Source organism: Helicoverpa zea, chromosome 28 (genome assembly GCF_022581195.2).
Source record: "Helicoverpa zea isolate HzStark_Cry1AcR chromosome 28, ilHelZeax1.1, whole genome shotgun sequence".
Classification (NCBI taxonomy): domain Eukaryota; kingdom Metazoa; phylum Arthropoda; class Insecta; order Lepidoptera; family Noctuidae; genus Helicoverpa; species Helicoverpa zea.
The window spans coordinates 6,476,350-6,490,633 of NC_061479.1; the positions used below are offsets into that span (position 1 = coordinate 6,476,350).

General features: G+C 39.9%; 1 protein-coding gene across 1 annotated transcript in view; it reads right to left on the reverse strand.

Annotated features, from left to right (window-relative positions):
* Positions 1-14,284, reverse strand: part of LOC124643606 (multidrug resistance protein homolog 49-like) — an 82,147-nt gene that overhangs the window by 36,800 nt on the left and 31,063 nt on the right. The window contains exons 2-9 of the mRNA XM_047182610.1: positions 4,407-4,600; positions 3,798-3,942; positions 3,292-3,392; positions 2,669-2,840; positions 1,934-2,058; positions 1,565-1,760; positions 778-1,002; positions 8-194 (exon numbers count right to left, since the gene is read on the reverse strand). Coding sequence (XP_047038566.1) covers positions 8-194; positions 778-1,002; positions 1,565-1,760; positions 1,934-2,058; positions 2,669-2,840; positions 3,292-3,392; positions 3,798-3,942; positions 4,407-4,600 — 1,345 coding nt within the window. The remainder of the gene's footprint in view (positions 1-7; positions 195-777; positions 1,003-1,564; positions 1,761-1,933; positions 2,059-2,668; positions 2,841-3,291; positions 3,393-3,797; positions 3,943-4,406; positions 4,601-14,284) is intronic.

The window sequence follows — 14,284 nt, forward strand, 5'->3', positions numbered from 1 at the left end:
AACTTACCAATACTAGTCCTAAAATGATGCAAATCAAGCGCTTTCAGCGGGTGTCCGTCCACTGTGACTTGACCGCTATCAGGCTCGTATAGGCGCTGCAGCAGCTGCAGTAACGTGGACTTGCCGCAGCCGGAGCCTCCTACTAGAGCTACTGTTTCGCCTGCGTGGACGCGGAGGGAGAGGCCGCGGAGGACCTGTGAGGGTGGTGATGATGAAAGTATGTTTAATTGTGATAGAAAGATGTTAAACAATGGCTGTGTGTTACATAGAAGTCATGTGATGACGAAGAATTACCATCAACTATTTTGAACATTATTTCTGTTGTGTATTAATGATGTAGGTACTTAAGACACTACAAGAAGATACATAATGCAAGTACCTCACATATAAAATTAATGTGAACATTATTTTTACTAAGGCTAGTGCTTATGTAGCGTGTATAAACAGTTTAATTTCAAAACATTTATTTGTAGTTTGAGTATTTTGTACCCCCCTTTTCTCCTCTCGTCATGGTCCAGTCCTAAATATTGGGGTTTTAAAAATCTACTTTAGATCGTTTATGGATCAAATGGGGATCCAATGCATTTTTTACCCACGACTCAACGGAGCTGGTATATGCGTTTATGACCAAAGAGTAGTCCATCTGCAATAGAACTAGCTCATAGGGCACGAACACAAATGCAAATCATATGTATTACTTACCAGTATCACTTTACATAGGTACTTAGCAAATATTCTTACAAAACTAAATATCTACAAATAAAGAAAACAACAAACCTTAACATCAGGCCTCGACGGGTAATTAAAGTACAAATTCTCAAAGGTAATATCTCCCCTGAAGGTCCGAGGTCTGATGCCCTGACCAGCCATGGCGTCTATAGCAGTCTTCCTCCTCAAGAGCCGGTAGATGGAGCGAGCGGCGCCTCGGGCTGAGCTGAACATCTCGAGGTGAGGGTGGCACATGGCAACGTTCTGGGCGCACATGAAGGTTAGGAAGAGGATCTGAAAATAGAATATGGAGTTAAGATGTAGTTAAGATGTAGTTTGATTATTTGAAATAGCTCTTGGCTAAGTAACAACCGCACAAGTCTTTAGATAGTAAGATTAAGCAACACCTAGCGCAGGCGCTTGGTGGATGGGTAACCATCTTGTAATGACGAGTTCCTTCGTGATTCAGAAGGTACGCAATATTTATGGGTCAAAACTGACATTTGAACATTTTTTGTAGTTGTTACGGCTGCTCAGAAGCCAGAAAGTCTGACAATCGGTCTTCTTTCAGAGCATATCAGATATATATCGGAGTGACCGGGTAACTGCGTTGAGGACGTCAGATAAGCAGTCGCTCCATGTGTTGATTTGTAGATCAGCAATTCATCATCATCTCCCGAGCCTTTTCCCAACTGTGTTGGGGTCGGCTTCCAGTCTAACCGGATGCAGCTGAGTACCAGTGTGCCACAAGGAGCGACTGCCTATCTGACCTCCTCAACCCAGTTACCCGGGCAACCCAATACCCCTTGGTTGGACTGGTTAGGTCAGCAATTAAATAGAACAAATGAATACTCACAGTGACCATAATTCCAGGGTGATACTCCTGATCCTCAACAGGGAGATCCATATCCCTGACGCAGAGCTGAGCACCATACGCGAAGACTATAGCATTGAGAGCGTAGGTCAGCAGCCAGCCGGCGCCTGCACCAGCGCCTGACCATATGCCGCGGAGACGCGCGAAGTGGGCAGCAGAGGAGAGGGAGGATGTGTATCTGTGGGATAATATTTATTTATTTGGATTGCCAACAGGAGTCAACACAATTATATAAGTTCTTGTTACAGCCTTTTTATCGTCCCACTGCTGAAGCTGGGCTGCGTAGAAAAGTTAATCTGGAATCGAACCCACGCACTAGACAATATATACATATTTATATTAATGACTGACCTCTCAACCTCTTGTTCCTCAGCACCATACGCCCTCACAGTACGTATAGCTGCGAGTGCTTCCTCCACGATCCTCCCAGCCGTGCCGTACGCCGTCACCTCCTTACTCGAGCATTTTGTTTGATACTGTAAACAACACATATAGGTTGGACCAATGTAACCTGTAGGACCAATGTCCTAGAGGTTTGAATTTGGGTTCTGGCTCGTGACTAGCTGTAGTATCATTGTCCTGTAGTATTTGGGCTATGGCGTAGACTAGGACAATAGTTGCATTCACCAAAGAAAATTTCACAAACTGCGGTCGGTACGTAACTATGTAGGTATGTGTTTATAATGTATACTAATATCATAAAGAAGAAACATTTTTTGTGTGTGTTTTCTGTACCTGTTGTGGCTGCGAAACTGGTTTGAAAAATTCTTTCACCGTTGGAAAGCTACACACTCTTTCCGAGTAACATAGGCCTACAGTACTGTAGGTTCTCAGCCACGTCTGATTACACTGGAAGCAAAGTTCAACATAGTCTCAAGCTATGTCATAGTCCGCATCTAGCCCAGAGATTCCTTTATCAGAAATGGCAAACAAATAAGTTACTAGTAGCAACTGATTGTGGGACTGTGCAACGTGAGGCTATCTGTCTCTAAGTATTTAAGTCCTTCTTTTCTTTCTAAATATTTTTATTTTCTGTGTATTTATTCGTCTAGTCTGTCTTTGTGCGTCTATGTACGTAAAACTGACCTTAGCGACAACAGCAGCTATGGCCAGAGACAGCGGCACCACAGAGAGGCCAGCCAGCGTTAGCTCCCAGCCGTACGCGAGTGCTAGCGCAGCGCCCAGAACCACAGTGCCGAGTAGGTTTGCTGTCATGGCTACGTGCTCGCCTACACCGCCGCTGAACTTTTCCATGTCTCTGTAATAGAAGATGACGAAGATTAATATTAGTTATTAGCTGATGCCACACCTCCAATGGAAACCACTAGCCTGCCTCAATAAATGGGCTACCTAACACTGAAAAACTTTTTTTCTGAGCTTTACGATCAAAAATATGTATTACTATAGTTCCAAAGACCTACTGCTACAGATCTTAAAAATTGGCAATTATCAGACTCAACTGATAGCAATAATAACTGACCAATTTTATTTAACAGACAATATATAGACGTGAGATTATAATATGCAACTACTATAGTAATATTATAGACTACAGATAACAAGTGTTGAAGGGTGATTTTGATAATTGCTAAGCCTATCAGACGTTGCTTGCATGTCACTAAATAGATTTGTTAAGTTATTGAACTGAAAAAAAACATGAGAGGAAAAATATGTAATTAAAAATAATATAAATAGAGTCAAAAACTTACTCAGTGAGTGTAGTAGCGAAGTTCATGGTAGTGTTTGTGTCGAAGAACGCAATCTCTTGACTGATAACTGAGCGCAGCAGTTGCAGCCGCATCCGTGTCACCTGGAAACAGAGAACATTTGTTAAAATTAGCAGTGGGCGTAGGATAGTGCCTTGGGGCACTCCATGAAATATAGTGACGATCGTTATATTTTTACTAGATAAAAATCTTATTTAATTAATTGTCATAAAGAAAGTAATAGATATTACAATGGCTTTTAACACCATACTCCAGTCCTAATTAAATTCGAGTTATTTCTAGTTTGCGTGTAGTGAAGAGAGTCGAAAGCTTTAGATAAATACGTAATTCTTGTAAATGGGAACAAGTAGTCGTTTCATGTAGCGTTTTCACAGGAATAAAAGTAATTTACCTAAATAACTACATTCCAAATGGCTGCGGTTCAAGGTAATATTATCTACAGGAGGAGTTCTATGTCTGAACAAAGATTCTATAACAGTTAGACGTACCATTCTAGCAGCGGCCCACTGCGCAAGCGCGACGGCTGCAGCAGCAGCAGTAAGATGCAGTGCAATGATAGTGACGCTCGCTAACGCGAACGCTATGCTGTCCTCTTCTAGCGCGTCCATGTGTAGAGTTCTGTTACCATCGGGGCTGGAGAGAGAAATGTTGAGATATTATTAACAGTAGTGGTTATGGATGATCAGGTCATTTTATTATGACGAGACTTTATTGTCAACGTTTGGTATGTATTCTAGGACTCAGAATTTACTCAGTAAATTATTGACATGTCAAAATTTGCTGCACCTGTTTCAGAAAAAAACTTAGCTCCTACTACAGCTCTTGGGATGTAAAAAAAAAACTATATTATATGATTAGGCATCTTAGAACTTCCGCCTCTTATTTTATCCATGATTTTAACTTCATCTTTTGACTTTCAAAACTTTGTATTAGGTAAATTTTGAATGGCCATGGGGGTGCCTAAGAATGGTTAGTAATAGCCAGGGTAGTATGGTTTGCATTTATGGAGAGAAACCTACGATCAGTTGTGGACGGTTGTTGATGACAAAGAAACAAGTGACATCTGAAATGAAGAGGTAAAAGCGAATCCCACTTACACAATCCGTCCCCCACCGAACGCTCTCAACAGATACGCGTCAGGCGCCGCCCGCGCAGCCGTATGTCGTTTTACGAAGAGCGCAGTCAGCTCGCCGTATGCCACCACTGCTGCGAGCGTGCCGAGCGAACTGAGCGCTCCGAGCGAAGCTGCGCAGAGCGAGACGATACGCTCTAGGAGTGTTGCGTAGCGCCACTGTAATGAAAAATAATAAGCTGCTCATTAATAATATCATTTGTACATAATACATAACTTTACAATAATTTGTTTAATCTATACTAATATAACGCTGAAGAATTTATTTGTGTGTTTGTTCAGGATGTACTGGTTCGATTTAAAAATTCTTGCAGTGTTACAGAGCCCATTTATCGAGGAAGGATCCTTTTTAACCGGGTTCGTGCAGAGGTTCCCACGGGATGCGGGTGAAACCACTGGCAGAAGCTAGTTCTAAATAAATGCTGATGTATTTGCCTGAATAAGGTAGAACTTATGCTTCATACGAAAAAGTGCTTATGCCATGTTAAAAGCTATATTAGGTAAGTAAAATATGTAAGAGTAATGTTTATTTATGATGTTCTTATTTTAAGAATGTTTCGAATATTCATGGAATTGTAAAGCTTTAAAAATTAAGGTCATTGTTATTCTTTAGATATAAAAAAGCGTGATAAAAGGCACTTATACTTAAAGTTTTAAAAGTCAAATAATTAATATATTTCACTTATTTAAGTAAAAAATTCTGTGATTAAATAATCTCTATACATAAAAATGAATCCTATAACCCTTGGTCACGCCATCACGTGTGTACGGCTGGACCGATTAAGCTGAAAATTAGAGGGAAGGTAGCTTAGACCCGGGAGAAGGAGCCGGACGTAGTTTTTGTTCACCACCCGGGAAGCAGTTATCTCGGGACGCGGGTAAAACCGCAGGCGAAAGCAAGTAATACATAAATAATAAAAATCATTGACTGTATAACTAAAAGAATGGCTGAATGGCACAACAAACAATGATTAAAATAAAAACTATTTAGAGAATTTCTTTTCGTCTATTTTTCTTCCGCCATAATACAATAAGAGTACACTGCAAACTTCTTCAGCTTACAAATGAAATAACATTACATAATGTTAATCACACTTGCCTCACACTACCACTGTCCTTGCTCTCACTCAATGTCATGAGACCACTACAGTTCTGAGTTACCAAGCTCAGGGTTCGTGTGAATAACTCTTATGGTGAGGTCATGTGCCAGAGAAACCGTAGCTAAATCAAAGCCACGATCTAGAATGATCATAAGGTTAAGAAACAATCTGTGGATGGGTGACCATCTTCTCATGACGAGTTCTTCCGTGTTTCGGAAGGCATGATAAACGGGTTGGGTAGTGAGAACCATTCTTACTAACGGCCAGTTTCTTCATCAAAAGTTAAAGTAATGTCTAAAGTAAAAGTAACGGTCAAATACGTTTTTTCAAGGCTAAAGTGACAGCAAAACTAATAGAAAAATTGAATTTGACCGTTACTTTTACTTTAGACATTACTTTGACTTTTACTTTGGCTTTAACTTTTGATGAAGAAACTGGCTGTAAGGGGTATTGGGTTGCCCGGGTAACTGTGTTAAGGAGATCAGATAAGGCAGTCGCTCGTTGTGGCACACTGGTACTCAGCTGCATCCAGTTAGACTGGAAGCCGACCCCAACATAGCTGGAAAAAGGCTCGATGAGGCAGATGATGAATGGTAATCTCTTACTGCCACTATCCTTGCTCTCAACCAATGTCATGATACTGACGTTGTGTGAATTACTCTTATGATAAGGTCAAGTGCCATCGACCATATGTGACGAACTCAAGGGTACATTTTGTTTGATAAGAATGCGGTAGGTGTGAAGATTACGGAAGCTAGCTTTTTACCACGCTTCTCGTGGGAACTACTTTGCGCACTTGGATAAAAATTTGATTATAGCCTGCCTTAATACTGGATAAATGGGCTATCTAACACTTTAATAATTTTTCAAATTGGATCAGTATTTCCTAGAGATAAAAGCGTTCAAAGAAACAAAATCTTTAACTTTGTTATTTTCCCGCGGTTTCACCCGCATCCTGTGGGAACTACTGCATTTACTGGGATAAAATATAGCCTACGTTACTCGGAAAGAGTGTAGCTTTCCAACTGTGGTAGAATTTTTCAAATAATTTCAATAGCTTCAAACAAACGGTCTTCAGTTTTATATTTTTTCATAGTATGTTTAATGATTCCTATAGATTTATTATCTGGCCTTAATTAATTGTTCTCAGCGATAGATTCCGCGAATTTTGGCGCAACATTGACCAAGCAAAGGCGACCACGGACAAGGCTGTGAGAGAGTCCACACAATAGGAACGGACTCAAGTAAGGACAGGCTAATCAGACAATACGGATTAAATAGGGACAGGACTGGCCTCGTATAAGGACATGTTGGTTTCGCACTCATGGGAACAGCTGTCAAGATGACAAGACATTGTGAGTCTGTGGGATTGTGCGAAAATGGCCCTGGATAGAATATAATCGGGACACCTTTCACAAACAGTCGATTATACCCAAGATTTTATTAGGTTGTGTTATGGGTGCTAACACAACTGATAAACTACCTGCATACATGTTTACATATTTAAAAGTACATATTATAAAAGCATGCTCATCACATAAATGTTGATCGTACAGGGAATCGAACCCGGAACCCTTGCTCGGGCATTCATCTTACAAGTTGATCGTATCGGGAATAGAACCCGGCGCCTTCACTTTTGCATTCCGGCATTGTGACTCGACTCTTTAAACTTCTTACGTAGAAGTATGCATGGGGCTTAATTTTCCACTACAGTAGGAGATGTCATTTGACTGCGGGATTGTTTGCGCGGCGCTGGTACATAAAGGGCCTAAGAAGGAATATTATGGGGTTTAGTCATTAAGAGTCTCACTCCCTCACGCCGCACCCACACCTGGAGGAGTCATTTGACGATTTCATTAATAGAAATTATGCCACATTCAATTACATAGAAAAGTTATAAGGCCCAAGTTTACCTACAACATAAACGCCACTTTTCTTAAAACAACTACTAACTATGAATTTGTTCGTACAGCTTTCAAAGTTCAGAGTTGTTCTATGAAATACGGAAGTTTATATTATCAGTGAACTTGAGCCTAACACTGATTTGTTTTTCTCGTTAAAAATGTCATTGTGTTTTACCCATAATACTCAGTAAATCCCGTAAAACAAGCGAGCATCAATGACGTCATTGTTCCGCAAAATAATTATAGATTTAGCGCCAAACCCTGTCATCAGGTAGATGTTAATTGCACGTTAATATGACATATTGCTCATTGACTATGTTCTTTGATAGATTTTGAACTTTATCTTTGAAGGACTAAGTTCAATCTTGATTGGGACAGATTGGTGTAGCTAAATGTTTACAAGTTCAACTGCTGAGCAAGAGTTTGAACAGTGCAACAACCTTCTGAAGCCTAGGTTTCCGCCCTGATCAAAGTATTTTAATATATTTTCAAATAGTCCTAACTACCACAGATCCAAGGAATTGGTCTCATGGTGAAGAACCGGCAGGAAACTCCAAAACTCCATGTAAAATGTTTTGAAATTATTTGATGGTTAGTATGTAATACACTATACACTACTCCTCCCATCAGTATCTGGCTGGCCATTTTCTTGGTCATTTTGGGGTCCCCATAGTGCCAGATGGAGCGTCTGACGCTCGAGCAACACGATAGCCCTTGGAAATCAAGTAATTTGTTGACGGCGCAATATGTTTTCAGCTTCCATTCCTCCCCGTCACTCGTCATACTATCATTCACTCCCTCCTTATTCATGTCGTATCTCAGACAATCCACCAACTTCTTTTTGGTATTGACTCTTTGGTTTACGTTTAGTGATTATTTTAAAGTCATCCTTGGTCAAGTACACAGTCCTTGTGGTCATTGAACACCACGTTACATTACCATATTATAGTAAATTAACATAATATGCGCACTGACTGTTAGGGCAGGCGTGTGTGGGAAACCAACTATAAATAAATATATAAACTATTCTTTATGCTACGTGATATGAATAGGACACCTTAATGGTGGTTCTTGAGATCATTGTGAAACTGTGGTTGACAATAATAACACATATTCATGTTGGTTGAGCATTTTTGACCAACACATTCATCATCATCAGGTTTTCTATCGTCCCACTGCTGGGCTGCAGCCTCCTCTCACACAGAGAAGGATTGAGCATTAATCACCACGCTTGCTCAATGCGGGTTGGGGATCTCAGACTATATAGTTCAGGTTTCCTCGAGATGTTTTCTTTCACCTTTTTATCAGCCATTGGTATCCAAGATAGACTTAGAAAGGTCCTAGAAAAGTTGCATTGGTACTTACCTGACCTGGAATCGAACACACCCTCTCATACTTGCAAGTCATATGCTTTAACCACTAGCCTTACATTCGTATCCAATATTCCAGCAACAAATAAATTTAATAGAATATTATAAACGACAATTAATCTATTCAGGTGCTTTCCCTAACCAGTAACTAGAATGATGACAATAATTTATGTTGAAACCATCATACTAAATCTAAATGAACATTTGTCACAAGATAGCAAACAGGAAAACCTAGAAGTACTGATATGAATCAGGTTTTACCAGAACTTGCCTACAGACACACATACGTAGCTACCGTATAGGCTCGGGACTTCTCCCGGCATGAACAAACCTACAAAGACAGAAGTAGGCAACTGTCTTTTGTTATCTGTTTGTTATATGAAGAGCTTTATAAGTGCAGGTCAATGGCCGCAATGGGCAAATCTATTCGTGCCTACTTCTTAACACAATTACCCTCCTAGCTAAGCTGTTAAAAAGATACTCATCTTAACATTTCTCTGTATATATGGATAAGTTAGACAGGTACTCGTTCCTCAAAAAGTGTCAGCAAACCCTAGCGGAGTCCACCAGGGACTAGAAAGAGTTACTGCGGTGCTGGTGGGTTAAGAAAGAATATGGTAGATTTTAGTTTGTCCCTCACGCTGCAGCCAATTGATAATTTCTTACCAAAAAAAGTCTTTGGGAACATACTATACACTGTACTATATACTGTTGAACATTACATAAATCAAGAAAACTGATAATTTGATTATGGTTGGTACCGAAATATCAACATTTGGAATATTGCGTTCATTTTCATAGTTTGTAAGACGATGAATAATTAACTTACGTAAAAACTTGGAAAGGAATAGCGTGGTATAGAAGTTTATTTAGTTACTAGATTCTGAAACCGGTTTCACCCGCATCCCGTGGAAACCTCTGCACGAACCCGGATAAAAATAGTAGCCTATAGCCTTCCTCGATAAATGGGCTATCTAACACTGAAATAATTTTTCAAATCGGACCAGTAGTTCCTGAGATTAGCGCGTTCAAACAAACAAACAAACAAACTCTTCCGCTTTATTATATTAGTACAGATATATTTTCAGGATCCTACGGAACTATCCTATTTTATTAATCAATCAAAAACTAAATGACTATCAAGAAAAATCCGTGTAACCGCAAAAAAACAACTGACCCAGGACAACATCTACTGAGTCAACCAAAATCCCATTAACGTCATCAAAAAGGAAAGTTGTCTAACTGTGCATCCGCAGATGTTAACTACGTCAGACAGAGGTAATTCACCCTTACACTGTTGTTGGTTTTCCTTCCTTCCTCATGTGTTATTCTAGATGCCTCATATCCTATAAATTTATCATCTGTCATCCACTGCGTAGCCTTTTGTAACTTGTGCATGTTGGGGTCAGCAATATTCATTATCTGCGTTGCCTTTTCTCAACTACATATGAACTACACATGTGACTACATATGATGTACTTCATGTGACTTTCTGACTACATATGTGATCGGCTTCAGGCTGTTAGAATAGAGGACGCAGGTGATTACCAGTGTTTTAAAACAAACGACTGCCTATATAAACTTCTCCCAAAGATGTTCAAATGACAGCCGGGACCCACAAAACACGGAGGAACTCGTCAAAACATCCTCGTCATCCCTCTCAAGTGTCGACCACGCCATACGTTGCTTAACCTAATTTTTTAATACTTACGCGAAAGTTAGTATGTAGGTAGGTATGAATCAATGTTTATTCCTGTTTCATGCAAAAAGCGTGCGCAAATTCCCACGGGACGGGATAAAACCAAAAGTACTTATAAAATTAATATTTTGCACTATGAATCTCCCCTGGGGCCCGATTCTCCTAATTTTACTTAAGCGCCATACGATTCACGTTCGACTCGATTCGACTGATATCCAATCCCGACTCGATTACGATTGAAACGTATGTGGCATTCCGCTATTTTTTCTTTGAAATAAACGTTTTTATCCTTTTCTGTCATTCAATAATGAATCATTTTGTCTGCAAATGATTTGCGATTGCAAAATGATTGTACAGCAAACTACCGTATTGACCAAAATCACCAAAATAGCAGACCAATCGCACACCAATCAAATGTCAATCGAATACGATTGGTCTTTTATTAGTAGCAGAATGCCTGATATGGTTAAAACTGCTATTGCTATCATATTGCGATTCGATTTCTATTCGATTTTGACATTATTAACTTAGGAGAATCGGGCCCCTGATTGGTGGGAGTTATCAAAGGATCGACAGGTGTGGAGACGAAGTGGGGAAGCCTTTGCTCAGCAGTGGGACAGTTCAGGCTAAAATAAAAATATAAAATAAATAATGAATCTCTTGCGGTTTTCCTTCTAACTACTTCCTTTTACCCCATCAATTTGTATTCCAAAATGATTTACATTCACAGTTCTTACAATAGGCAGAATTATAACTAGCTCGGTACTCCGGTTATTCCCGCAAACTACACTATTATTATCTACATAGTAGGTTAGGCTGGACATGTATGGACTTTAGATTATAATTCAGGTCATATATTTCCTCGCGTGGTTAAGTTCCACACGGATCGCCCGATCATAACGAGATCCACCGTGTAAGGCACGTTAAATTGGTGGATCCCGGCTGTCATTTGAACATCTTTGGCAGTCGTTACGGGTAGTCATATGCCAGAAATTTAGAACCAGAGAACCAGTCTTACCAAGGGGTATCGTGTAGCCCGGGTAACTGGGTTGAGGAGGTCAGACAGGCAGTCGCTCCTTGTGACACACTGGTACTCAGCTGCATCCGGTTAGACTGGCAGCCGACACCAACATAGTTGAGAAAAGGCTAGATGATGGTTTATATGTAAGTGTGTATGTACTTCGTTTTATTGCAAACTCGTGGAGTGACATATAACAACTGACAAATAGATTACGGTATTAATAGGAAAACAAATAATATATCCAATCATTGGGGATAATCACTGTATTTAAATAATGCAACATTGTAATCGTAACATATCCTATATTATTAAATACTTGTTTGATTGTAGACAAGACACCATTAAACCATAAATTTCTTATAAATAACTATCAGTTTTACCCGCGTCCCGTAAGTACTACTGCCTGTACCGGAATAAAATATTATAGGCTATGTCCCAGTCGATTGTTAGGTACGGTGGCTGTTCTCATATAAGGAGATAAGCCTGCTACTCAGGACATGTATATAGTGCAGGCACATTTGCTTGGACACAGGTGCATTCACTATTCCTTCACTCTCATAGCGCGATGGGACGACAATCCCACACCACCGGAGAGAGATTTTTTATTATGTACATAATATTATCAGTAGCGAAGTACCTATAGATGAAACAACTACTACAATGTGTTTGTTTGTAGCTCAACAGCTGATCATAACATACAAACCCATTAATCAGAATCAAGTACAAATTGTATTATTAGACACACGTGGAGATTCATAAACAATTTACACTTTTATGTAAGTGCGTTTTAATTAATGCCATCGAGTTATCATACAAAGTATTTTATTGCTTCTTTGCCTAAGTTCACCGACAACATAAACGTCAATTTCCTTAACACAACAGTACATTTCATAGGAGGAAAGAAGAAATTTAAATAAGGCGAATTCTATGCATGTTATAAATATATGCATGTTATATAAATATATCCATATCAGACTGTATCACAGAATCTCTAAGTTCAAAATGCCGATGTACTGTAGCCATAAAATACACAAGATCGATGAACGTGAATGTACGCTACATCTACAACCTGAATAATTATTGGGTCTTTCCACCATTTGTACGCAGAGGGTAAGGCAGACTCAGGAAAAACTGGATAGACTGTCTGGAAAAGGGCATGAATTTAAATGAAGTGAATATTATGTTGACTGACAGAGAGGAATGGAAGAGAAAAATATATTCGTGCCGACTCCAAATAAATTGGGATCAGGGTAGGAGGAGAAAGAAGAGTAATGTGCCTTAAGATGTACCAAATCTCTTTTTTATCTATAACCAAAGGTTAAGAATCGTGGTGACCTAGTGGGCAAAGAACCAACATCTCGAGTATGAGGTATCGCTTGTTCGATTCCAGGTCAGGCAAGTACCAATGCAACTTTAGTAAGTTTGTATGTACTTTCTAGGTATATCTTGGATACCAATGACTGTGTTTCGGGTGGCACGTTAAACCGTAGGTCCCGGCTGTCATTGAACATTCCTGGCAGTCGTTACGGGTAGTCAGAAGCCAAGGGGTATCGGGTTGCCCGGGTAACTGGGTTGAGGGGGTCAGCTAGGCAGTCTCTTCTTGTAAAGCACTGGTACTTAGCTGAATACGGTTAGACTGGAAGCCGACCCCAACATAGTTGGGAAAAGGCTCGGGAGATGATGAGTGCCGTGACAAGGTCACAAATGTTTGTCAAGTGCGATCTGCGTGGATTCTCGATAAGTAGTTGTTAGTAAGTAGGTACTTAGGAGGCATTTATTCAAATGAAACCATTTATAACCTTAGCACTTGTCAATTACCATAGAAATATCATGGTATGTAATATATTTTGCCTTTATTATAATTGAAATTGTTCCTGTGTGACGTAGTAAAGGAATCTAAATTCATTTGGACAACGTGACGCACACCGCATGTATCTCGTGGTGTACTCGCTCTAGCAAACAGTAAGGCGTCGTCCTAATTGGGAGCGATCGTACGATGGCGCGATGCGTTTTTCATCTCACAATCTCACTTGCGAGGTTCAAATAGGACACTCTGATGAAATCTGTATGTTTGAACTCATCGCACGACGAGAACGCATCGTGTCAGGCGTCGTCCTAATTGGCAGCGATCGCGCGATGGCGCGATGCGTTTTTCATCTAAGACGTCGTCCTAATTGACAGCGATTGTACGATGACACGATGCGTTCTCGTCGTTCGATGAGTTCAAACATACAGATTTCATCAGAGTGTCCTATTTGAACCTCGCAAGTGAGATAGTGAGATCGTGAGATCGTGAGATGAAAAACGCATCGCGCCATCGTGCGATCGCTACCAAATAGGACGACGCCTCATCGTACGATCGCTGCCAATTAGGACGACGCCTAACACATTGCGTGCGAACATTACTAACATGTCCGCGAAACTGCAACCGAACATATTTTATGCTCTCTAAAAAATGTGGGCGAACAATTTTGGTGGAATTTTACCGTAATAAGACTATTTAGGCACCTAATAGAGTAATTTGGTTAATTTCTATTCCTACATTTAGGTACCTATTTGGCAGAAGTTCGCATGCGGTTGAATAAATTTACCAACAACGCAACGTACGTGCATTAGATGCAACACAATATGCATGACTTTTTTAAAGTTATTCACTTAAAACACATGTTGCAAAGAAAGAACAATGGCCTCCACATGTCTAAGTATTATAAAAAATGTTATAATATAATATTATAATAAGTAATTAGAC